The following is a 25,800-nucleotide window of genomic DNA, read 5'->3' on the forward strand; positions in this document are numbered from 1 at the left end:
TAAGTTTGAATTTTCCCCTAGGGATACCTCACTTTGCTGCTAATGTATTTAAACAGCCCATAGGTTTGTTCCCAGCCAAAATACTGTAATGTATGTATTTCTTCAACAGCACATGCTATAATTGAATCATATTTTTAATTATTGCATAATTTCACTTATTGTGTTAACGTGACTGTAATCTTGAACAAATGCTTCATTAGCATTGTCTCTTAGAGTTTGACTTTTAAAAATTCATCTGTAGAAGGCGTTGAGAGGGTAGAAATACCAAACTGAAATTTTGTTCAAGAAATTCAGGCTTGACAGAAGACTGAATCACAACACCTCTTCTTACATTGGTCCATGTCTTAAAATCCAGTTGCCAGCCTGTTCTTCCCTCAAGCACTGCATGTAGTATGCATTTTTTTTTTAAAGTTTCAGTTTTGTAGAAAAATAAATAAATCTTAAAGCCAACTGTGAAAACTTGATCAGAGGAGAACAGTCATTTTCACCTAAAGGCCTTTTTTTGTACCACAGACACTAAGAAATTGGACCTACAGGTACAATTTTTCAGATATATGTTACACTGCTGCATGAAAATATCTTACACTTGTAGTATCAGGTCACATTTGCAAGAGAGAGACACATCTGCATACCCCAGGCAAAATTATGCAATGCCATTTGCACTACAGCTTTATGGATAACAATGCACTGTACGTACCTAGCTGTAGTTCTGATGGTGTTATCTTTATTGTGATTGTGCTCTTTGCTCACCTTTTCTGCAAAGGAACAAACATTATTATTTTGTGATTAACATATATCATGCTTTCCTTATCAAGTTTTATCCAGTAGAACTATTTTAATGCTTTCTGATAACAGCGTTATCCAGAGTAACTTAGGACAAGCGATTACAACATGATTAGAGAACAGGCACTTTTTTTAAAAAACTCACACCAATTTTTCTTAGCTTCATATATCAGTGCTAGTGCTCCACATGCAGTGTGCACTACAAACATTCATTAAACAGTGCTACAATCATTGCATTTATGTAGTAGCTGAGGTTCACCTTCATTGTGAAGTGGACAGAACATTCCCAGGAACACTGTGCTGCAGCCACTGCCCATTTATGCTGAGAACTACCATCTATAGGTTTTCCTATACTCCCAAGCCTCGATCAACCAGTTGTCACTAATTATTTAATTAGCTTTCAAAAATACAGGAGTTGAACTTTGGCTTTTCCAATTCAGTTCAAATATTATGAACCTGACCTGACTGTCACAGTGCTCTAAAGCATATGTTAACTATGGGGAACATTTGGCAAGACTTCTGCATTTCAAATGTGAGGGTAGAAGGGCTCTAATTCCTATCATGTTCCAGTTTTTAGTAATCTCACACATTCATAACACCTTGATGGTTATACACAATCTCTTTTTGTTCTTTAAATACCATCAGCTATTTCCACTGCTTTTACCTGATAACTGGAAGAGCAGCTCAGATGCCATCTTCACTGATATATCTTGGCTGAATAGATTTCTTTCTGGGAGCACACGACCTTCTGGTGCCTTCTGTATGTGTTCACTAATGTCTCGCCCTAATAAAGTGCTGTAGCCAACATTTTGGCTGGGTTGGCTGGGTGACACTGAAGCCTGTGAATCGTGAATGTCAACTTCCATCGGTTCTTCTTTTATTTTTACCATCTGGGTTTCCTTGTAACTCTCAGCTGCAAATACATATTAAAAAAAAAATAATTATTATTTAATTATGTTACAATTTTTCAGAGCACTCAAAGCAGGAATCACAATTACAAAGTTATAATTTGTATAACACATCACTGCAAAATGGTAAGGGAAGCCAGCAGCTGACTGCTACAATATTCTTCTAGGGCTTGTAAATACAAGAAATCTCTCATTTATTTTTTTATTTTTAGCTAGAGAGTAGAAAACAGTACATATTGGTAAATAGAAGAATTACATCACTTTCTCTGAACACAGTGATCGTATCCCAGTTAGTGAAGCTTTTCTTTTCTTTATTAGCTGAAATTAAAACAACAAACCTGTTCTTCAAAGGCGGGCACTGAAGCTGTCTTCTAAATTCACCATTACTCCTTATCATCAGAAGTACCAGCACAGACAATTAGAAATATTGGTATAGGGATAGGGGTGGAGGAAGAAACCTGATCTGCTCCTCTTCTGCTTTCTTGATGAGAGGAGTATTCTGGGGCCTGCGCTTTTCTAAAGCATCTTTTTCTAACAATCACTGATATTCATTCATATATTACAACACCCAATAACCTTAACCACTAGCTTCCATATGCCCATATCCTTCCTTCTCTGCCTTGTTCTTCTCCAGTGTACTAAATCTAGTGACCAAAACCATAGTCTAGAAGCCCATCTGTAGTTCACATTCTACACTTGATATTCCCCAGGTGCTGCTGAATGCTCTGATTTGGTTGCAAGGTAAGTGATTATTTTTTCTTCAGAAGAAAGCTCCAAAATCTCAAAGATACGGCTCCAAGGTAATCTGCCTACTACAGCCACAAATACAGCTTTCTTGACTCAGACTTTCTGCTGTGAAAAGAGAAATTGAAGACCTGTGTAATTTACTCTCAGTTTAGTTTTTGAGACAAATAATGAGGTTTTTTTCTATTGATCTTCTCTCAGAGTATTCCTGAAAGGACATGGATAGCATGGCAGAACTCCCCAGCCAGGTGTTGCCTCCGCTGTCTGGATGCTGACCAGACACTTGGGAAACAGGCAATATGCCTGGGAGAAAATAAAGACAAGGAAATAAATAAATGCATGAACACAGTTGTACAGCAGCAAGGCCATCCAGGTGAGGAACCATTCCAACAAAATTGTATGATTCTGTTCAAAAAAAGTACAAGGGATTTATTATTTTTGCCTAAACCTATATATGTGCTTCTGCTACTAACCAAGATACTCAAAGGCTTATGGAAAATCTGCTTCTTTTTACTTATGATTAGCATGTGCCCTAAAATGTAGCCTAGGTATCCTCCACAGCTGGAGGCAAGGGAAAGCACGAGTTTGAATTGCTCAGACTTCACGAGCCAAAGGATGAAAAAGGCAAATCTAGCACCCAGGGAAAGAGGTCACGGGTAGGGACACTCTGCAGCACACTGAGCCAGAGAAGCACAGAGCTTAAATGTTGAGTGGATTAAGATTTGAGAGAGCAGCCTGGCCCATGTCCAGACTGGGGGGGACATGAGCAAATCTCTGACCAGAGGCCAGCACGTTAACTGGTGCGGACAATCTGGCCATCCCCACACCATCAGGTCCCTGATGAAGGCACTCAGCACTATGAGTATCTGCACATGGAAGCTTCCTTCTCAGCTGTCTGATTTTACTACTCGTAAGGATCTGATGTTAAAAATAAATAAAAGGACACCGGTTTGTAAGGAAAAAGAATAAAGACAAACAATATTTTTTACTAGATTTGGGTCAGAGAAAAAAGTGGAGACTCCCCCTCCCCCAGCTTCACTTCAGAAAGTAGTCTGTTGCTGCCCTCTCTGTCTTTTCCTTCTTTTCTAACTCATATAGGAATGTGTCAGCCTCACAGGTTTTACTCCAAGTATGAACTTTTCCAACTACTGTTCATTATGATGACATTTGGAGGCACCAAAATATGGTTTGGTCATCTCTGATAATGCCCTCAAGCTAGTCAACTGGCTGGTGCCATCTTGTAGCCTCCAGCCAAGATGATCAGAAACCCTTCAGCACGCAGGCATACACCTTCCACGTAAAATTGAACTGATGTGTTCCACTGAGTCCCTTTTCATTCCCCTGGCTTCTCCCTCTCCCCACATTCCTGTTGTCCTTAAGTGGAGAAAAAGTGGCTTCGCTGCTCGCAGCTCTTAAAATAAGAAAAATCGAAGCCAGGAGATAAAAGCTACTTGGATATGCTCCAGGAATGATTTACATGAAGTGCTTTCAGTCTTTTCTTATGACATTTCTTGACCTTTAAAAGAAACATATAAACATTGATAAAAATCTTTACCATCTATGATCCACCAGATACATTTCAGACTTTGGAAATTTTCAACTGAAGATGAGTTAGAAGTATTATTATATAATGCCTTTTTTCCCCCTGTTAAACAGACTTTTTTCTTTTTTCCTTTTTTCCCAGGCTTCCATTAGCCTCTTATTATGAAGCCACAGAACATTGTATCTGTGTTGAAAAGTGCAAAAATAGTATGCTGTGCATTGAAACTGAACACAGGATGGCAAAGGAACGCATCAGGTAACACTGTCAATCAAAAGCTCAGGTAACTCCACAAACAAATGAGTTCTTCAGATGTCTGACAGACTGAGCTCTGTACCCAGCTGCCAAATTTAGGTTCAGAGTCAAGCTGACCTTTGCTGCTCTTTCTGCTTTTAAAATATTCTTTCTATTTCTGTTCCTGCCCCACACAGTTTAATTCCCTGTCCTGCAAATGCTTTTCAATCAGACTGACTGATACAACCCCAACTAAGGCAAGAGTTGAGCAATACCAATGACCTTCTCTCCTTCACAATCAGCCAACAATGAAATTGCCCTAACTAAATTCACATATTTGATAATTTCCTTTGACCTTTATCTTCCCAGCTGCACCCTTTCGACCTTGCAGAACGTCCCTACCACATGTGAGTCCTGTCATAGTCCAAGTCCCAAAAGCAAACACACAGAGATGACAGGGAGGGTGATAATGACAATTTTACAAAGCTAACCAAAGGGAAATACAGCCTGTCCCATGAGCAACAACCACACCACAATCTGCAGGCAGAGAACCCAGACGTGCTAGATCTTTTGCTGAAGAAAGGACCAGAATAAAGGTTATGGCCACGCACATCTCACGTACAGACAGTCAGACTGCAACTTCTTGAAGATTATTTTCCCTTCTGTTCGTTTGTGCAGTAAGGAGACAGCCCTGATTTCCTTACATAGGTATCTCACGTGGTTATAGTGTAGCAAAAGCTTTTAAAGTACACTGAAAGGTCTCGAGGTTCAAATAATTAAAATCATGATAGCTTTGGCTTTTTTCCCACTTTTGCATTTCTCCTTGAGTAGATGGACTAGGTTAAATAAACGGCAATGTATCAGAATACAAAGTTCGTATATGAGAGTAATTTCCTTCATCCCAGATTTTTATAAAAGTACAGACATCTAATTCCTAACAAAAACCAGGGGATAACAATTCAAATAGCTTTAAAATATCTGGACTCTGATCTGGTCTGCTATTCATTTAAACATGGTCTGCTATTCATTTAAAACTAACCTGGATGAAGGTCAGAACAACAGTACAGCAGTGAACACTGCTTCTCTGGCAGAAGATCAACTAAATGACCTAATACACCTTTTTTTTTTTTTTTTTTTTTTTTTTTTTTTTTTTCCCCTACTGTTAATTTTGTCATACAGAAGTAGCTCAACAAAATTAAAGAAAGTTATTGCATACATGGATGTGCTATCATGAAGCCTCAGAGATGCTCTTTAGAGAGCAGTCTATCTTTAAGCATCTGGTTTAGAAAACCCTCAATGAATTTCATCCTATTCACATCAAGTGAGACAATTTTCCACATCAGATACGCAAAAATGCAGTATTGGATAGTCCTGTAGCAGGAGGAAGCATATTTTTCCACAGCTTTCAAGTTCTCTGGCATTCACAAGTGCAAGGAATTGCAAAGTAGTGGTACTCGTTTAAAACAAAACAAAACCAAACAACCAAACAAGAAAGCACAGAACAATACCTGTGCTACCTAAAAGCTCAGGGTATGGCATTCAGCCCTGAAGGCGTGACAATGTCACCTCAAGTATGTGCGGCAGCAAAAGTGGCTATGAAATGTACCCTTAGACAATGCCTCTCTGCAGCCTCTGACAGAGGTTGCCAAATTTTAGAAAGCTCATTCAAGCTACTTCAGTCAGAAAGCTGGGACTACCACAACCCAACACCTGTAACAGACAAGAAAATGGAAACAGGGACAAACAGAAAAATCCTCTTTCCAAAGCAACCCACCACAAACTATATGATTTAATTGCTTCAGCACCATCTTAAAATAGATAGGATTCTGATTCATAAATCCTCAGCTCACGGAAAACAATGCAAAAAATGGCATGTAAAGTCAATGAGAACAGAAACACTGGAGTTCCTTGCACACGTTCTGAAAACATTAGCAAGAAGTTAGCAATGTCAAGACAAATACAGCACATTTTTACATTAAAAAGGAGGATAAAAAGAAGCACAACAAACTAGTAGGCTTAAACACACTCGTTGCAAATAGAGATACGAGGACAAGATTTCACTTTTTACTGGAATTGCAGTTTCAGTTATCTTAAAACCAAATACACACCCTACAATGGTAAATAATAATAATAATAATAAAATCAAAAAAACAACTATTGGCACTTGTTTGACACTTCTCATTTCTAGATTTCCAGAGTACTTTAGAAGATGTGTTAACATAGTACTGATCTTATAAAAGAAACAGAAATAGCAAACTTTAAGATAGACACCTGCTCAAGTCATGAGTATTACTGTTCATTTGCAAACGTGCATTTGCTGCACTGACATAAACCAATATGCATGATGAAACCTAATAATTAACACACCGTGACTCAAATACACCTGAAAAAGCATACTTTCCAAATCCTAAGCATCTTGCTTAGATTCAGTCCGCCTCCCAGTTGCAGAAGCAGTCTAGAACTCAGGAGGGACAGGAGAGGACACTGTGCTTGCTGCCAAACCTGCACTGCCAGGCAGATGTTAGGGTATTTCCAGCCATCCTTGTCACTTGGTGTACAAACTGACAAGCCACGTGCCATGAAGAGGCTTCAACATACACCATTCCCTGTGCCCCTGGGAACACGATAACCAGGGAGGAGCTGCAGTGCATTTCAGTAAGTTCTCCAGAGCTGTGGGATAAAATGCTGAGTGCACCTCACTGCAGGATACCTACAACCAGCGAGCCCCTAGCACTGCATCTGACCTAATAAGATCACATTTCCCCCACGCAAAAGGCAGTAGTTAGGTTTATTTGTATACAAATACTGTTTTGTACTCAAAATTATGTACAAATAGTCATTAGTCGTTTCCTCCAAGTACTGTTCCTGACAATGGTATTTTTATTTCTGTCTAGAGGTTGGTCGGCCTAACCACAGTCTCCTAAAAGATTATAGAGCAAACCCTCTGGGAAGCCACTTCCAAACCTGTGAAGGACAGGACTGTGTCTGGGAAAAGCTAGCATCGATTTACCAATGGCAAATCGCACCTGATAACCTGATTGCCTCCTGTGATGAAATGACGGGCTGTGAGGACAGAGGGAGAACAACAGATTTTGTTGCCTGAACTTTGGCTAGGCCTTTAGCATCACCGTTAATAAATACCTGTATCAGCAAACTGGTAACGTGTGGAGTGGGTAAGCAGACTAAGACAGGTAGAAGCACGGCTGGATCCCAGGGCTCGATGGGTTGCAGTGAGTGAGACTGCATTTGGGGTGCTGTGCCCAGTTTGGGGCTCCCCAGTACAGAATGGACACTGACATCCTTGAGTATGTTCAGTGGAGGGCTACCAAGATGGTTGAGGGGCAGCTGCAAAACCCAAGAGGATACGAGTGAAGAGAACTGGGTCTGTTCAGCCTTGAGAGAACAACACTACAGAGTCATTTTATTACTGGCTGAGACTCTAAGGAATAAAGAGAAGTTACAGAGAAGCTGAAGTTAGACTTCTCTCAGAAATGTGCAGTGACAGTATGAGAGTCAACAGACACAAGTAGGAATGTGGGAAATTTCTTCCACATAAATGGAAGAAATTTTTCACCACCAGACTGGTCAAATACTGGCACACGTTTTCAAGGGATGCTTGGGTTCATCATTCTTGTACACATTCAAAACTTAACAAGACCCTGAGCAGCCTGGTACTGTTGGATCTGCCCTGAGCAAGGGTCTAGATTAGATGAACTATGGAGGTCCTCTCTGAACTTACTTATTCCACGAATCATCAGCACCAGATCACTTCTGCTGCACCTTTATCTAGCAGCATTTTCAAAACTTCCAAGCAAGGGAAAGCTACAGCATCCTGGGAAACACTTCATCTAGTGCTGCACTAGAAACTTTTCTTAATGTCCAGGCTGAACCATTCAAGCCGCAGTTGGTAGCTGTTGCCCCTTGTTTTATCATCTGCCGCTACACAGAAGGGTTTGACTCCAGTGCTTTTCCAAGTCAACTTCAAGTAGTTGCAGGCTGTGATTAGATCTGCCTTTAGTTTCTCCTTTGCCAGACTAAATAGGCTCAGTTCTCTCAATGCTTCCTTGCAGGTCATGAGCCCTAGAACCTTAATTAGGTTAGCAGCCCTCTTCTAGACTCTCTAGAAACTCTCAGCAGCCCTTTAGAGCCACGGAGCCCCAAAACAGTACAGTGTTCTCATGCAGACCTCATCCAGCCCTAAATACAGGGCACATGCTAAGCATGCTCTTCTAATGTAGCACAGTACGTTTTTCACCTTATTTGAGATAAAAGTCAAAAGCAACTGCACAGAACTAAGAAAAAACCACAAGCCATATAGCAAATACTGCTTTCACTGATAACAATAGCAGTCCAACTACTTTCCATTCCTGAAATCAAGTGAAACATTTTAAACCAATCATACTTCTCCTGGTCATTTAATTTCAAACCTCAGCCTATCACCAGAATTCTGAGATGTTCGTATCTGCTGAAATGCCCATCAGCTTTACAAATCAACTTTATGAATCAACTTAGAAAAGAAAGTCTTCCCCATATGTCTTATAAATTGGACTCGTGTACTAGTTTTTGCAATCAAGCAGACAAGGGTAACTAGTGGGTCAACTTGTACCGACTTCAAAAGCTTTCAGTACGGAGAATCGGGCATTTTGTTATGCTAATTTTTCTGATTTGCTAGAAATAAACATGCCCTAAAACAGCTTAAATAAAACCTTAGAGGCAGGGAACAGTTGGCGAGCCCTGAAGGTTCTGCTACAGAGACACAACAAGTAACATCTGACGTTCCCTAGGGCACCGTGCTTGATGCTTTATTTTACTAGTATTTTTTCAAGCTGCTGTTTTATAGAAGACAATGTCAATGAGCCTTGAATCAATGCAACATGATCCTGCATTAAAAAAAGAACCAAAAATTGGCTGATATTTGTTAAAGTAGAACTCAAATCCCATGCTATAGAATTTTTCAACTAAAGGCTCAGTTTCACAGAAATGCAAACAACAACAAAAAAAGAGAAAATTAAAGCAATAGACAAATTTGAAGTTGCAATATGCATCTGCTGTTCCTTCTGTTTGAGCAGTAGGAGTATAGTGCTTACTAGAAAGATCCTACTTGCAGAACACAGCCAACCCCTTAAATGTTCACAAAACATAAATCAAAAATAATTTGATGAAAAGTCTACACGTGCAGTGAATAGTTATTTTACAACATAGCCCAGTCTATGAAAGTCTCCCAGTTCAAGAAATTCCACTCTAGCATTTCTGCAGCAAGCTGTGCCTTTGCAAAGAGCCTGGCTCTAGTTCTCTTACCCTAACAAGTTGACTTTCCAAATCCTCGGGGGACTGCAAGAGGTCCTTCTGCAAGTACTGTGCATCTACAGTCCTCCAACAGTTTGAAAAAATTGACACAATCACTTAGGGTTGTGGCCACTCCTACCTGGCTGAACATCATCAAGGAACAGCAGTAGAGCTAAGGATCTGGGGCTTTGTTTGAACTCTTCAGGGACAAGTTCCTAAAATAAATAAATTAATAAAAAACCAACCAACCAAAAAAGAAACAAAAAACACCCAACAACCAGAACACCAAAAGAACCACATCTGAAACACAGATATGATTTCTTATTATTCTAAATGATGTAATCTTTTAAATTGACATGGTTTTCATTAAGCGTCAGGATTTCCCTGGCATGAAATAAAGGAAGACAATAGCACTGTAGCACTAGCTTAAACCTCCAGTAGAACATCTACTGAACCTGAAGCTAGGCTCTGTTATGAGGTACTTGCTTTTCTGTAGGCTTTTTTTGTTGCTGTTGCTGAAAGTTGTATCTTTTTCGATACTATAATTAAAATACAGCTTCACTCTTAACAATGATTTTCACATTTCTGTTGGAAACACGCACAAAAAACTGGGCTAGCGGACTAAAATCTGTTGATGTGACTTGCCACGGCATCTCTCCAGCTCCCCTCAAAGGAAGTCTTATTTTGGGTCAGACACTTCTCCGCTTACTTTTTCAGGCTTCTGCAGAAGCACCTGCTGCTGCCCAGAGCCTTCTAACGAGCCATTTAGAGACCAGGGAACAAAAGACTTCCCTGTATTTTCACTCCTGCCTCCATTATCAAGGCTCTCTAAGCAGGGATAAAAGTGCTCGACAGCTCCCCTGCAATCTAGGTATGAACATATCTTACAAAGTCCTGACAACAGCTGTCCTCAAAGACTGCAGCCGAGATCCAGACAAGCACTTCCCAGAACAGTCCCCAAAGTTAGGAGAAATAAATATGTAGGAAGGCTACTTTCTCTGCCACCCAATTCACCCCAAGAATGTAGTAAGTTTTCTTCACCATATTAACAATAAACCAGAAGACCACCAACACAACCCACTAAACCTGGAAGATTTTTTTTACTGCTAAGGGTAATTGCTTACCAGCTACAGACTCCTTTTTGGTATTTCTATTTCATGTTGCTGATGGGAGTCATGCAGAAAGTTACCAAAGCCTTAAACAAGGTAACTCTCCCACCAACTATCCAGCCAACACAAGCACGGGTAGCACTGCTACTTAACAAATTTTTAAAAATGGTATTCTCATTTAGTTTCTCTGGAAGTCTGTGCTCTTCTGACTGGTGTACAAGCTCATGTAAAGCCTTCACAGAAAGTCCTTCACTATACTGTGCCCTGATACATGCTGGGTCATTTTTGGAATGGGAAGAGCACTGGCGTGTTCTGGCCTTCATCTTACATCTAGAATTGTACAATCCTTCTCCCCTCCCTCTCTCTTCTTTTTCCCCTCACTTTTCTTCATACAAGCTCTAACCCATGTGGTTTCAGTTAAACCTAAAATATAGTGTCAAACAAAACTAATTATGAAGAAATTACTGTAAAAAATTCCAAGTAGATAAGGACTTAAAAAAAAAAATAATCAATCCACAACAAGCAATTGTGCTGAAAGAGCCCTGAATTGTCATATAAATAGGTAATAATAAACAGAGTTGACCAAAGATGGCTTTAAAATCAATTGTATGCGACATTTTATTTCACAATCTTGGCACAAGAAATAAGTATGCACTAATTTCATCTGCTGATAGCCCAAAATTACGATGCATTGTTTGTACTGGGAAATTGGTGTATTACAAGAAACACTGTGTGACCTGAGGACTGAAGTACTCATAAAACAAAGGAACTGAATAGTACAAAGGTCATGGATATGCTACTGATAACAAGGATATCTGCAATACATAGGGAATTGATCCACTGCAAGAAGAACAAAAAGACCTAGGTTACTGCAGAAATGCAGAATGACTATAACTCACAAATAATATACAGATGAAATAAAGGCAAATGTGATTCAGACAACATTTCTTGGAAAAACAGGAGCTTATTAATGTTATAGTTCAAGGCACCAGGGTAAAATATTTATAAAACGCTCATACCTGGAATAGATTTTATACATCTCCAACAATGCATTCCTTTTTGGACAAGAAGGGAAAGGAATACATGCTTCTGAAACACAACACATGCCCAAAACATATGAGTGGCATGACTACTGTGACAGAAAATAATCTTTTAAACAACAACATCAGTACACGAATGCAAAATTTATTTCAAATTTCAGCCTCCTCTGAAACCTACCTTTCATCTTACAAGATTGAGAGTATAAAACCGACCAAAGATCACTGGGTGCATCACTTAGTTAAACATTTGGAGAATTAAATTTGCTGTTCCATAAAAGAGAATGGGTAAACCAGAAAACTGGTTCAGGTGTATTTTAAATACATTATTTCAATTTATTTTAAGTGATTCTGTGCAATGTTTAATAGGAATTTAAAATCTTGCATGGATGGCACCCTTTCCAGGCTGAGATGAGAGCAATTTGCCCTACTCTGCTAGTTCCTCAAATCTGTTTGGTTATCATTGTGTCGCATCTCAGTGAAAACTTACTAATGGGCTGCACTCACAGCTCACCTTTGTACGTATGTATAAGGCATGGCAGTCATTTTACCTTCTGTAAAACATGGGTTGAAGGGTCTGTAGTTAAGCTGGAACTGCTAACCCACAAACACCATTTCTTTCAAATGGGTGTTCTATTTGTTTTTAAACATCATATCAGTTGTTTGTTTTGTTTTTCCCATCTGGATGGAAATGAGTTCCACCTAGACATGCCCTAGAAATGACATTAGCCTTCCTAGTTTGAATAATCCTTTAGAAGTGTTCAAAATGTGAGGTCTTGATTAGTTATCAAGCTTATGAATTGTGAGGTAGGAGATCTGAATTCAAGTGGAACGCAGTGGAGAAAACTCATATGAAAGGGCATAATATCTCCAGATAAGGTCCAATTCCCCTGAAGTAATAGCCAGGGTAAGGGCCTGACCTCAAGCACTGGCTGTCTGCTGCTACAAGCATGCAAGTGTCCTGACAGCTTTTTAGCTTTCAGAGAAAAGAGTGAACCTTGTGCAGTAGAACTAAAATATAGACAGCTGTATGTGTGATTTTTTGCCCGCTTCTGTACATCTACATTACAATGACAACTAGTAAATGTTCTATTAATATACTATTTCAATAAAATATGTTTATTCTTTTAAGTTTTTCCTAGTTTTGGAGTGATTTCCGAGTGGCTGGCAAGTCTCTGCATTACATTCGCAAGGCACAGGTGATTTACAAATGAGTCTCTCTTACAGTATCTACCAGCCCAAACTAGGGTCCAAAGCCAGCAAAGCTTTCCACTAAACTGCACAAGCTCAATGAAGAGCTAGTACAACAGCAGATCTGTTTGGAAAATGCGATTTTCCAGTGAAAAACATAAGCCAATGCATCCTTCACATGAAAGGAGACTGTAAGGTACACGTTTAAATCCCAAGGGGCTTCCATGAGGCTGCAACAGTCGGCAATATTATTGCTAGGGGATAACAGAAGCACGTATGGCAGGAATACAGACAGCAAAATACTATTTGTGTCGGAAATCCCTTGCCTAGTTTGTATGCAATCCCAGTTTTCTTATTAATTAGTACTGTGTAGAAGAAAGTGAAAATAACAAGGCGAGGATGTCGAGGATGTAATCCATTCGGTCTTTACCAAGACCATATAGGGTCCAGAAGGACCTGACTTAAACCCAATTATGCAATATATCAAGTCTGATAAGTGCACTTGACTGAAGATTTCCCACAGACATTAGAACATCCAGACATAATCACTCCTTTCATATTTTTTTTCTCTTACTGAAAGTATCACGAAAAAGAAGGAAGTTTGTTCTTGTTTCCACTTTGTTCTGACAAAGTGTTACAGTTGTTTAAGTACTACGTCACTAAAAACAAAGTGCACAACTGCTTAAAATAATCTGGGAAGTCAACTGCAATCTCAGAATATTTTACCAGTTAAAGCAAACAAGTTAAAAAAAAACAAACAAACAAACAAACAACAAAACACTAAAGAGATTAGTGATCTTAGATTTCCCTCTTACATTTGTCTTACATTAAACTGTTTGTTAGCATTTTTCCTCTGCACTTTCTGTCTTAGACGGTAATTCAGAAAAGTGCAAGTTGAAAACAGCACAAGAAATAAACTTGGTATAACCCCACCCACTGGCTGATTCAGGAATGTCAACTGCAGCAATACTGGATAAATCTTAAGTGAATCTTCACCATTCATCATTCATACTGATTAACCACTGTCAGTAAAAACTGTGCAATCAGCAAGAAATCATAAATATATATTATACTGGTGTACTTCTTACTGGAACCTTTAAACACCGGGGTTTCCCAGCATAAGTGGCTGAAGACTTGGTCAAGATTTCCTACATGCCAGATTTCACCCACATGAAGAGACATTTAAGTCACTAATGCTCTAATATAATGAAGTCTGTAACAGAATTATTTAAACACAGCCTGCTAGTACTGAATTCAACATTCACAATAAAGAACCCTAGTGTCTCTGAAGCACTTGAAAAATCATTAAGTTACAGGGCTCTTTATGGAAATGTTTATATACATTTATATGAACCAAGAAATAAAGTCACTGGTTAACATTCATTAGGCCATAAAGTCCTGTTACAAGAACACCATACTTGAACCAAATACCAACAGCAACAGTGCACTTTGTCTTTAACAAGATGTTTGTTACTTGAGAGCCCGAAAAATTGGGAAACGTCTTCTGTGATCAGCTTTTAATACTTGGGATCCACATTTTGCACCATCAACACCGAGGTCTGAAAATCAATGATTCAAAATTCCTCCATAAATTAAAAGGTGCAGGTATGAACAGGAGTGAACTAATCACATGTTAGAATTCATGAGGGAAGATCCTAGTGAGCTGAAGTTTTTCAGGTATAAATCTGAGCTCAAATTCAATTCTGACAGTATCCAATGAAGCCAATTAGTTTCAGATAGATTTGGCAGGGATCTCAGAAATTGGTGAACTTGTGTTTCCAATGGCACCTCTTGTTTGACCCCTCCACTTCCCCAAAAAAGTCTTGTCCAGGTTTGGAGAAGACTTAAATGCTAGCTGATCCAGTTTAAGTAGGGAAGTCTGAATCCCAGGCTCCTAGACCAACTTTTGTTTCTCACTACTAAAAATGTAAGTGTATTAGAAGTTCAAATCCTTTTCATCATTCACTTAAATCCTGTTCCCAGCAGGGAGAACTCAGACTTTTTACTTTCCCTAAAGTTAAACATCAACTCTGACAGCTAGACAAAGCATAATTAGCAGAACATACATTTTATTTGGCTCCCTCCAGACCTAACAGTACTTATGTGTATACACATGCATACTTTCCAACTGTCTGAAAGGCAATGTAGGCAAATTCAAGTGTTCAACAGCAGTAAGGCAGATCAGTTTACCTTTTTTTTCTTAAAACAAAACAAAACAGATATTACAATTTTGAATACAATAGATTGTCAGGAAAAAAAATAAAAAGCTTTAAAAGCATTTTTAAAGTTATATCAGGTACAGTTCAGTACAGACATTTTTATGATGTTAATGACATGACACAGATATGAATACATTGATATAAAAATGTTTTGGTACATTTTAAAAATAACAGTATCTAAAAGCTTTAAGGTTTCATTTCCCTTGACTTATTCCGTAGTCATTAATTTGAAGACCAGTGAAATTTGTGCAGAATACAGATAATTAGACACTGTGGTGACAGAACAAACTGAGATGTCTTATGTATATCAATTTGTGTATATAGACATTTTCATTTGTTCCTTCACTTCCTACTAAAGCTTCGTTACCCTCCTTCTGCAAGGTAACCTTGTTAGCATACTTGAAAAAAATATTAAGTTGAATATTATTAAATTAAATATCTACCTGAGAGCTTCATGAGGAGCTCAGATGCTGCCTTGACTGACATGTCCTGCCTCATCACATTTGTCTGTGGTTCTTGTGGCTTGAGTTTCTCCTCAGGGACATTGGGAGCTGAAGCTTCAGATTCCTGGCTGAACACGTAGCTGGATTGAGACAAGGTTGAACTTGCAGCTTCTTCATCCTTAGGCTCATCTTTCACTTTAAACTTTGGAGTCAAGGGCTCTTTTTGATTTGCAGCTGTCAAGAGAAGGAAAAAGGCAGACTTAATGAGGTGTGTAATATAGAATCATAGAGCAGCTAGTAACAGTAAGAAACCACAACCTGAAAAATGCTAGAGCAGGTATTGGAAGCAAGAATGTCAAACAGCATTCAAAGATGCTTCAAGAGGTAAACAAGCATCCGCTTCTCTTGTACCAAAGGACAGTTTTGAATCACAAAAACTGCATCTAACCAGAGCTCAGGAAAACATCCTGCTTCTCTTTCTTCTTTTGTCCCTATCCAACTACAAAGCATCCCACAAGGTCACTGGTTTGCATGTCTTCCATACGTTTGATGGAAGTTTATAATACCATGTCACATAAAGGCAGATTTGGCAAAGCCCATGGGTACTACATAGTGAATTCTTAAGAGCATGAAAAAGAGGCAAGAGATAAAGAGTAGAAATATACGAAAACTAAGAGGGGTGTAAATAAAGAACTGCAAATTCCTAGGTTCTTATAAGTTGGTATTAGTTAAAAAAGAGAACTGAGAGATTTTTATTAGATAACTCTGCATTGCTAGGTGTTTTTAGAGCACTATTTCAGGTTCTACATCCATTCAAAAAAAAAAAAAAGTATAAAATAATCCTTTCAAATGCCCCGTGTAAGCTGCTACAAAGCTTCAGAGAAGGACACAAACTTTGGGGCTGTTTAAAACCTACACCTTGCACTCTGCTGTTCTTGACTGGTCTTTCAGATACTACTAGACAGCAATGGATCCTTTGTGCTACATTTAGTTGAAGGGGTAAAACCAAGAACACTTCTTAAACAATACTTCCAAAACCATGCAATATAATCTCATCAACAGACTGCATGACTAATAGGAGGCTATAGAAATTGAATTATTTTTGATCAGCTTTAATTCTTTACTTTTGACCATGAAGAGGTATTTCCTGTCAGATGTTAGAGTTTTTCTTCTTGTTCAAAATTCCACTTTAAACGCAGAGTAACACATGGTAGGTGACTCCTTCAGTGCCCCAAAACTTGATGAGTTTACATCTTTCTCACATCTTTAAACCTTTGTCTTCACAAATGTGAAAGATCGTTATCCCCATTTTGTTCTCTAAGCTCTCTCACCATTTACCTCACTACCTGTCTTTCCGCTCCCAGGTATTTTCCTCCTTCCATATGACATTCCCCCCTTTACCCTCATGACTCTTACAGACAAGCTCAGCCCTTGTAAGAGGGAAGCATCCCACAACACTTTTTACTGCACAGTAGGGCATTAGAAGTCAACATGCATTAACTGCTGTAGGGAGCTGTTTGTTTTACAAACCCATGGCAAGAACAGTAAAAGCTGAGGAAGTGGCATACCAGAGGGACCGTAACATTCAATTGAAGGTGCAGGATACTGACAGGTCAAATCAACCCAAATTCTGGGAAAATTCACTGGCTTAAGCCATTGGTCTACTTCCTCATATTCATACATATTCAGCCCATACATACACACTGGGACTATTTATATTAACTATTTCAGAAATGAAATCAGTTTATACATGTAGTTCTTAGTATGGACTACAAGCACTTATGAACTAAGTGCTTTTGTGAACTATAAGTGCTTTTACCGGCATTAGGAATAACTTTTTCCTTGTTTAAAAAATAGCAAAAGCAGAGATATGAAACATTAAAGTATGTTTTAATTCACCAAAATACAGATTAGATTCCCAAATCATTCTCAACTTCACCAAGGTACTCACAAAAAAATCCATCTGCCTTCTACATCTTCTTTCTAGCTCAGTCTATTCTGGGGTTTGACCTGAGGTTGATCTTTTGGTTTTCACCAAAAAACAAAGTGAAAGTCTTTCCCCCTTTAAAATAAGCCACTCTAGCTGCTGCAGATATGAAAAATGCCTCCACCAGGAGCAGGCTGCAACTGGTACAGAGATTTCTTCCTGAACTTTCTGAGAACCTGGAGAAAATTCTTTTGAATGTGTTCATTTCAAGAAGGCATCAATTCAAATTGTTCCAGAACGTAAAGGAAATATGAGTCTGAGCAAAGAGGTAAAGAAGACCCACTGAGAACAATCATTAACCTGTGCAGCCTGCTATGTTTCTGCCCATGAAATGAAGCAGGCAGAGGAAGCATTACGGACCAGACCAGCAGGCCACGTTACCATGTAAAATACAGCAGTGATACTGAACTGACATACACAGGTCAGTGTATTTGCAACCTTTCACCATAGTCTACCAAAAAACATGTTAAGATCAAAGCAAAAACATCTACACACAAGTAAAACAACTGTAACTAAAAGTATGCAATATCATAGCCTAAAGCTAGGAACTTTAACTCAGAATCAGGCCCTAGTTTGCAATGACAGCGGCCTTATGGGATCCCCTGCGCTCTCACACTTTGAGCCACCACCCAGGACACCAACGCAAAAGCTACCCTGATAACAAATCTACCAGTGTAACATTTGTCATAGCCCAAATGAGCTCTTCATGATCTGTACACTCATTTTGTCCCTGTATGTCTATCAGACCTCACCTATGAGAAACAAAATGTAGCCAAGGTCCAACAACCCAGAGAAGTCTTGATGATGTGCATTTGGCAATACCATGTCAGAGGAAAAAAGAAATCCAGGACTAATGTTCTTAACTATGTAGCTGGTTCTGCCCACTCTAGTCACTTTGTTTTGGACCAAACAGTCCAAAGATAGAATTAATAAACTAGGAAAGAGGTAGATACTTGTTTTGTTAACTGTCAGCACATTCCTTTCACTGACCACACTTTCCAAAAATCAAACACCTTAATCAGACAAATCCCAAAAACCAGGTATATTTACCTCACTTTTCTTTCCCAGGAAAACAAAAACAAAATCAGACAACTACTAGGTCTGTTTCAACAGTATTGCTTCAATTACTGGGGCTTTTGCTCTTTCTTGAAACATGTTAAAGCAGATTCCAGTGTAAATGAAACCTAAAGAGAAGGACTTTTTTATTAAGGGGGGAGGCTGTCCAGTCTACCAGATTCATACATTAAAACTATAGACAAAAAAAAAGTCATGATTTCTAACAAAGGGATAATAGCCATTATGATGCATCCACTAGTTATATTAGGGAGAATAAACAGATCTAAGAAAAATAACTGCAAATAAGAGAAATAAAAAGTTGACATAGACCAATTAAAAACAAACGAACAAACAAAAAACCCTAAGACTGAAAGATCTTTTTATATTAAAAAAAAAAGGAACTAGACAAGGATTAAAGAGATGATGTTGGAGTCTATTAAAGTATTTTTGAACTACAAAATTATTACTCCCCAGAAGGAATAACATCATCTATCTACATATGAAAATAGATACACGTACATATACTTAATTTGTAGTTAACTTACATTCATCCTGAATTGCAATGAGAACAGACTGAAGGATGTGTTGCCTGCGGACTGAATCCAAAAAAAGACAGCAATTTAATTTAGAAATACACAGTGAGGGGAGGGAGGAACAACACTGAAAACCCAACCAACAGGCAGCAGTCTCTGAAGCAGGGCTGATACTTCTACATTCATTCCATTCCATTCCATATCCTGAAAAAGTAAATCAAAGAAGATTCCCAAATGCCATTTTTTATCTTCCTGGAAACTGGGATCATTTGATCCATTTGGCAAAAGTAGAAGATCAAAGTTTTTAACACTTTTCTCAAACTGCCAAATGCCACAAGAAAAGCCTTGGGCATCTGCCACTAATCTGAAACGCTTTGATAAGAGCTGCTAACAGCATCAGTCCACTCACCGAGGATTTCTGAATGCTCAAAATGTTTCTAATTGAGAAAGGAAAAATGGGCTGATTGCTTCAGCCAAGTTCAGTTACAAGTTACAAACAGCAAGGAGTTGGCCACCTTGTTTGAGCAAAGAACATGGGATGGGGGGGGAGGGAATCCACAACAAAAATGCCCCCACAAAAGAGAAGGCCATGACAAAAACAATCTACAGTCTGGGTCAAAAGAAGCAGTGCTGAAAATCTCTAATGCCACCGTACACTGCTGCACCATCACAGCGATCCTCGACTACTGATAGATGAGAGCAGGGCACTCATCATGGAGACTATGGCTTACGTTTGGGGACGCTCAAGAACTGAGTAAGGGATACAAATGCTGCAGAAGAAGCGACCAGTGGCTTTTGTAAGGAACATTTATACAACTGGGATCTGTTGGAGAATCTCCAGACTAAGATCCAACTGGGCTGATAAATCATCTTCAACTTATTACACACAGAGGCTGCCCACACCGTAAATGGCCCAAAAGGAGAAATACTATTCTTCTAGCAGGACAATCTTGCTGGTCTCTCATTTCTTTTTAGTGCTTCCTGCCCTGGAGTACTGACCTGTCCAAGAGCAAGTCATTTTACTTACCCTTGCTGGGAGTGCTAACTCAATTACATTTCATTTTCAAAACCCTTTATTCTGCCCTCAGCCAAAGAAACCAGCATATAGGGCTGCAAAGAGGAGGATGGGAAGCTACTTATGGCTCAAGGACACTTGGCATTTAAACATTGCTTTTTATCAAAGCAGTGGAATGGCAGAATAGATGATCACGAGAAGTATGATAGTGCCAAGACTTGCCACCTCAGGGCTTCCAGAGACCACTTAAAATATGAGGTCTTCCAAATTATCTAGCTTAAGTATGTTGAAACTGTGTAAGCAGCGGTCTAGAAAAGGTCGCTAATTATCTTGATCTTCTCTAAAGCTGTTTTGCATTTAAGGACCCATAGTCAAGCAAAATGAGCCACAACACTGGAGAGTGACCAGTCCTGTTACTCCCCTCTCAGAATTGTACAACTGTTGAGGGATTTTTGAGACAGCAGGAATCCCATGGCTTGCTGTAGCTGAGCAAACCAAGCTACCAGGGCAACTATGAGAAGCTCCCATGACAGTGTTTCCACATCACCCAATTGAGGAATTCAGGAAAATATTGTTACCAGTAGCTGGCCTCAAGGACAAGGTCTATGTGACTGCTAATCACAAGGGGGTTGTTTTCTTGCAGGTGGGGTTGTTTTCTTGTAGTTGTTTGTCTGAGTGCTTTTGACCAATAATCTTGGTGTGAAACACTGTCCGCCCCTGTTAAGTTCACTATACAAGTTAGGCTATTTGGGCAATAAAATGGAGCATGATCTGACTCTGCTGGTATCTGTCGTGCTTTCGGCCGTGCTTCCTGCAACATACAACATTTTAGTCCAACAGCAATGGAGGGATCTGGCAAATTGCTGCAGCACCTGGAGGACCGGACATGCCCCCCTACCCCAAGATGTCTGGTATACAGCCAACATCCCACCTGCTAAACAAAATTGTAACATCTGCTAAGACAGTGGTCTTCTTTCCAGGTTAAAACCAAAACAACAGCAGACTACGTGAACTTCTGGGGAGCAGAAGAAAAGAAGGGGAACAGCATAGGAGGAGCAAAGCAAAATTTGTTGCTTATAGGAAAGAACTTGGAGAACATCCTTGGAGTATGGAAATTTCTTCTCTCTACATAGGAACAGAGAAAGAGAGAAGTGCCACCAGAATGACCTTTATAGTTGTTTATGAAAATTAAACAAACAAACAAAACAAAACAAATAATTGGAGATGATTGAACTAACAATGTCCTCAATTCCTGTTTTGAATAGATCTGACAGAGTGGCTCATGAGCTAGGGCTTCTGCCCAGAGTAATGGTGTAATCAGGGAAGCAAGAGACATCAGTCTAGCTGTTCCTAAATGTAAGAGTTTCTGTGGATATTAAAACAAAGTTGTAAGCACAGAGCTGGTTCAGAATCATATTTACGTCTTCCTTTAAGTTGCATTGGGCTGAGTAAACAAAAAAGCAATTTGTTATATTGCATTTTAAACAACTGAATTAGAGCAGAGTCTACACTGCTTTATCTTGCTAAACTCTATTTCTACAAGGTATAAAATATGATGCATATGGTTTTAAGAATACCAGGAAATTCTTGGACCTAAGACTACCAATTGCTGAAAAGGGATGAGAAGGGTGGTGGCATAGCAGTGGCAAAGATTTGCATGAGTTTTCGTTAGCTGTGCTATTGCACTTTTTCAGTTTTATTTGAAATTAAAGGTTCATATAGATTTTATGAAAATGTGGATCTGGAGAGGCACTTCAAAGAGATCTCGATGACATCAGGGGTATTTGCACCGACAGCAGCATTATGGAATTCGCAGTATTTTTAAATGAAGGATATGGCTGAATAATTGCCAGCCCTGTCCGCTTACATATTCCAATTGAAAATTTACATTCTGGCATAAACTAGGAATCCTAAATATAGACAGCATGGTCTTTTCTTTGGAACCTACTACACAAATGCATCAATTATGACAACTTAATTGGACATGCTTTTATTTTATTAAAAATAGCTGCTCGAAGAGTCTTCAAGCCAGCCAGTTCAGTACTGTCAATGGCAAATGCTGCAACATTTCAAGTTACTTGTGCTACCTTTAGGGAATGCAGTACTTTTCAAAAGTCAAACAGAATGGGTAAGCTAAGCAGTTCCTTAGCTTATCTACTAGTATTTTGTGTGTAGCTGTCTGATGATTTACAACTTTGTTACTCCATTAATGGAATCAGCTCAGGAAACATGAATGCAAAGCCCAAGTCCTTTGGACAGCCACCAAAATCCCACGCTGGCATTACTTTCCAAAATCAAGATCTGACTCCTCGCACGGCAGTGACATCAGACGTGACTTCAACTGGGAGGAACCCCTGTTTTTCTTTGTTTAACGTGGCCAGCCCCAAACACTCAGCATGCCTGTTATCCCTCCTTCCCCCTTTCTATATTAAAGTTTTTCCATGCAAGTAACCTGGGGAACATAAAAAGAACTGCAGAAGCAAGGCACACACAACGTCAGAAGATGGAGAGAGATGCTTCCTAGAGTAATGCACTTGGTGAACACAGAGAAGTCGGGGAAGGAGGCCAGGCATGAAGTATGCTTTACAATTACTATTTCCACACAGAATTCCTTGGAGATCAATAGTGCAGGAATCCCATTCATTTTGATGGGTTTCATTTATTTTCGAATGTTATGAAAAGTAACTGCTGTGCACAACATAGGCACAGTAATAACTTCACTAGAGCACAGTGGCCATGGTAATTTGGAGCACTGTGAAAGCCATGGTTTATTACAGAAGAAAAGAAGCCTTAGAAGTGGGTGGAAGGGCATCAGAATTTAAAGAGATGTGTTGTATAACGTCTACCAATGAAATTTTAAAAACAGGAAAAGCAAATACTCTGCAAATTATGATACGAATGCAGTGACAAGGAATTAGTGGAGTGGGGGAACAAACCATCCTGGCAAAGCACCGATCCAGCAAAGTATTTGGGCAACTTAAAGCACACAGGCAATCCCACTGAAAATAAGAGGGGGAAGGTTTGAAGGTAAAAATAGACCCATGCTTAAATATTCTTCTAGTGTAAGGGTATATGTTAAGAGTCTTCAACTAATTTTCTTTATAAACAATAATCCTTCCAAAGTTAAATAAAATTTCAGAGAATCCTTTTATATCACTATGAATTTAAAAGCATCTTCCACCTTAAGGTAGGACCTAGGAAAAGGAATCTGGAAAAGATTTCAATGTTTGTTCCTATTTTCTAGTTCATGATTTGCATGCATCCAAAAATATTTGTGGCAACCAATGTGTCACTGAATCATACAAAAATTAGGACTGAAGGGATCTTTGAAGGTCATCTAAACCAGCATTGCCCTACCTCTTTGAATCTAAAGTCTTTCTGAACTAAAATTCAGAAGCCTTTTTGAGCCCTATCATCTCAGTTCATTTATGAACATTTCAAAATCAGGTCCAACTTCAAACACCTGTAATTCCCCTCTGCTACTCTACAGCTTGCTGCTTGCTGTTCAGCTGGAGTTTCCTGTAACTGCTTCTGCTGTTGCATGGTTCACTGACCGAGACACATGTATCTAGTCCATCCTACTGCCTGATAGGTGATCAACCATATCTGACAGGCAGCTATCTGTTTTTTAAAAGATCTCCAGTGGTGGAGATGTCCCAATCTCTCCAGCCAATTAGAAGTTTAAAAACCTCAAGTTTTGGAAAGATTTTTCTAATGCTAGCTTAAAACCTATAGCAATAGATAAGTGTTTTAGTGTTTGTCCTAATCATCAGGAATCAACATCAGATTATTCACCCTCAACTCTCATAGTCTTCTTATGGGTTTCACAACCTCACTCCCTTTCATGCATCCTCACTGGAAATGTTTTCTCAAACTCTAGTCAATTCTGCTGCTCTCCTTTGAAGCCCTCCCAGCTGTCCATGCTCTTCATGAACAATAATGCCAAGAACTTGGACTTTACCACATCTAAGAAGGGCAGTATCACATCCCCCTTCTTTGGGGCCGTTTCTCTCCTTATACATCCCAGTACAATGACTGCCATTCTAGCAACGGTATGATGTTACCAACTCCTGTTCCCTTCCTACAGATCTGCTACTTAGCTGCTGTTCCTGATTTTCTATTTGTGCAACTGTCTGCTGAATGGCTGCACATTTCTCCCTGCTCCCTTTTCAAGGCAACCTTTGTCTTTGGCCTGCAAGCTACTCTCAACGTGCTGTTTTCCAGCCAGCTGATACCCAGTTCATCTAGAGTAGAGAAGCACCACATTGCACAATCAGAAATAATACTGAGTTAAGATTATATACATGTTTATGAAGATTCAATTTCAGAAGTGATGATAGCTAATAACCACTGATTTGGTACCATTTTCCATCCAGATGCAGTAGTTAAGCTCTGAGCTGGTACTGGAGAATGCATCTCTTGGGTGCAAAGGGAGGCAAGCATGCCTCTGGGTCAGACACTTGGAGAAACAAGAGGCTGAAACTGCCCAGAAATGAAAACCAACAGACCCCAAGGTTCCCTGTGAAACTGGAGACGCAGAAACTGAAGCTAACAAAGAAGAGGAGGAGCAATAAACATTGGCAAGCAAAAATAAATGTTCATTTAAACCATCAATATTCAATAAGAATAAATGCCAAATTCTAAAAGCTTAGATATCTGTCTACTGCTTCTCTCTTAGCCACAAGGCCTGTCAGAGAAGAAAATTAGATTGTTTTGACATAATTTGGTCTCGACAAATCTGTGTTGGCTGTTACAATTGGCATATACGGTTTGAGATGTCAAAAGATTTATATCATGGAAAAGGTAAGGCCAATAATTGAAGTTCTGATGGGCCTAAGAAGAGAGTGTCATAATAAAGAAATCACTCAAAGGAACTTGGTTCAGCACAGCAAGCAGTCAAAAAATGCAGCTATTACTTAGCCAACTTGTTTAAAGAGAATTTCTTTTACTTATTCTCTGAATTTATGCACGTTGTGTGCAGGAAAGCACAAGCTAAATGTATATAACACAATACAAATCCCAGGAGAAAAGAAATTCTGTTCCTTTGAACATTGCTCTCCTTGTGTAGTAAACTTGGTGACTGGCAGTACATTTTCATCCAAATATGCACACATACGAAATTACAGATACATCTCACTCCCCCAGTGACTTTATAACATGTTGCTAGGTAACAGTGCATACAAGTCAGGTTTCAAGACCTTTAGTAAGTCACCATAAAATAACTGCATAGGCCTTTTGCATGAATAATGTACATTTGTATCCTTTTTCTCATGCCAATAGATCAGACACTGAAAACATGACCGGCTGCCAAACTGTAAACAGCTCCCCATCAACAGCTACATGAAAAACAACACATTGAAACGTTGCATGATTTTCAGCATCCAGCCCTTTCCCCCTCTCCTGCTTTCTGCTCTACTTCTTGCTACATGCATCCCCCACGAGCGCTACCATCCACAGGTCGGTGCAGCCGAGGCACTGAGCCACGGGGTGTATGATGCACATTTAAAAGAGACATCAGAATGACAATGTGTACAGGACAGCTGTCAGACAGCAAAAATGGATTTTGTATAGAGTTCAAATTCGAAACTCAGTTAAACAATGTGCAGATGAAACAGACTCATCTTTGCTCATTTTTTCTTGGTCATCCTGAGCAGATGAGGACAGCAAACCTTGCCACAATACAGGGCTGCAGTTCCACCTAGGCAGGGTCAGAGC

At 39.3% G+C, this 25,800-nt stretch overlaps 1 protein-coding gene across 6 annotated transcripts in view; it reads right to left on the reverse strand.

Annotated features, from left to right (window-relative positions):
• The window catches only part of ZNF827 (zinc finger protein 827), a 125,319-nt gene that overhangs the window by 36,265 nt on the left and 63,254 nt on the right, over positions 1 to 25,800 (reverse strand). For all 6 annotated transcript variants that reach the window (XR_014692862.1, XM_084518649.1, XM_084518648.1 and 3 more), the window contains 3 exons: positions 15,495 to 15,728; positions 1,448 to 1,696; positions 698 to 755 (listed from right to left, as the gene is read on the reverse strand). Coding sequence is in view for 5 of the 6 variants with exons in the window: in XM_084518649.1 (XP_084374775.1) it covers positions 698 to 755; positions 1,448 to 1,696; positions 15,495 to 15,728 (541 nt within the window). In the remaining variant the exon portion in view is untranslated. The remainder of the gene's footprint in view (positions 1 to 697; positions 756 to 1,447; positions 1,697 to 15,494; positions 15,729 to 25,800) is intronic.

Source organism: Aythya ferina (assembly GCF_964211825.1).
Source record: "Aythya ferina genome assembly, chromosome: 4".
Classification (NCBI taxonomy): domain Eukaryota; kingdom Metazoa; phylum Chordata; class Aves; order Anseriformes; family Anatidae; genus Aythya; species Aythya ferina.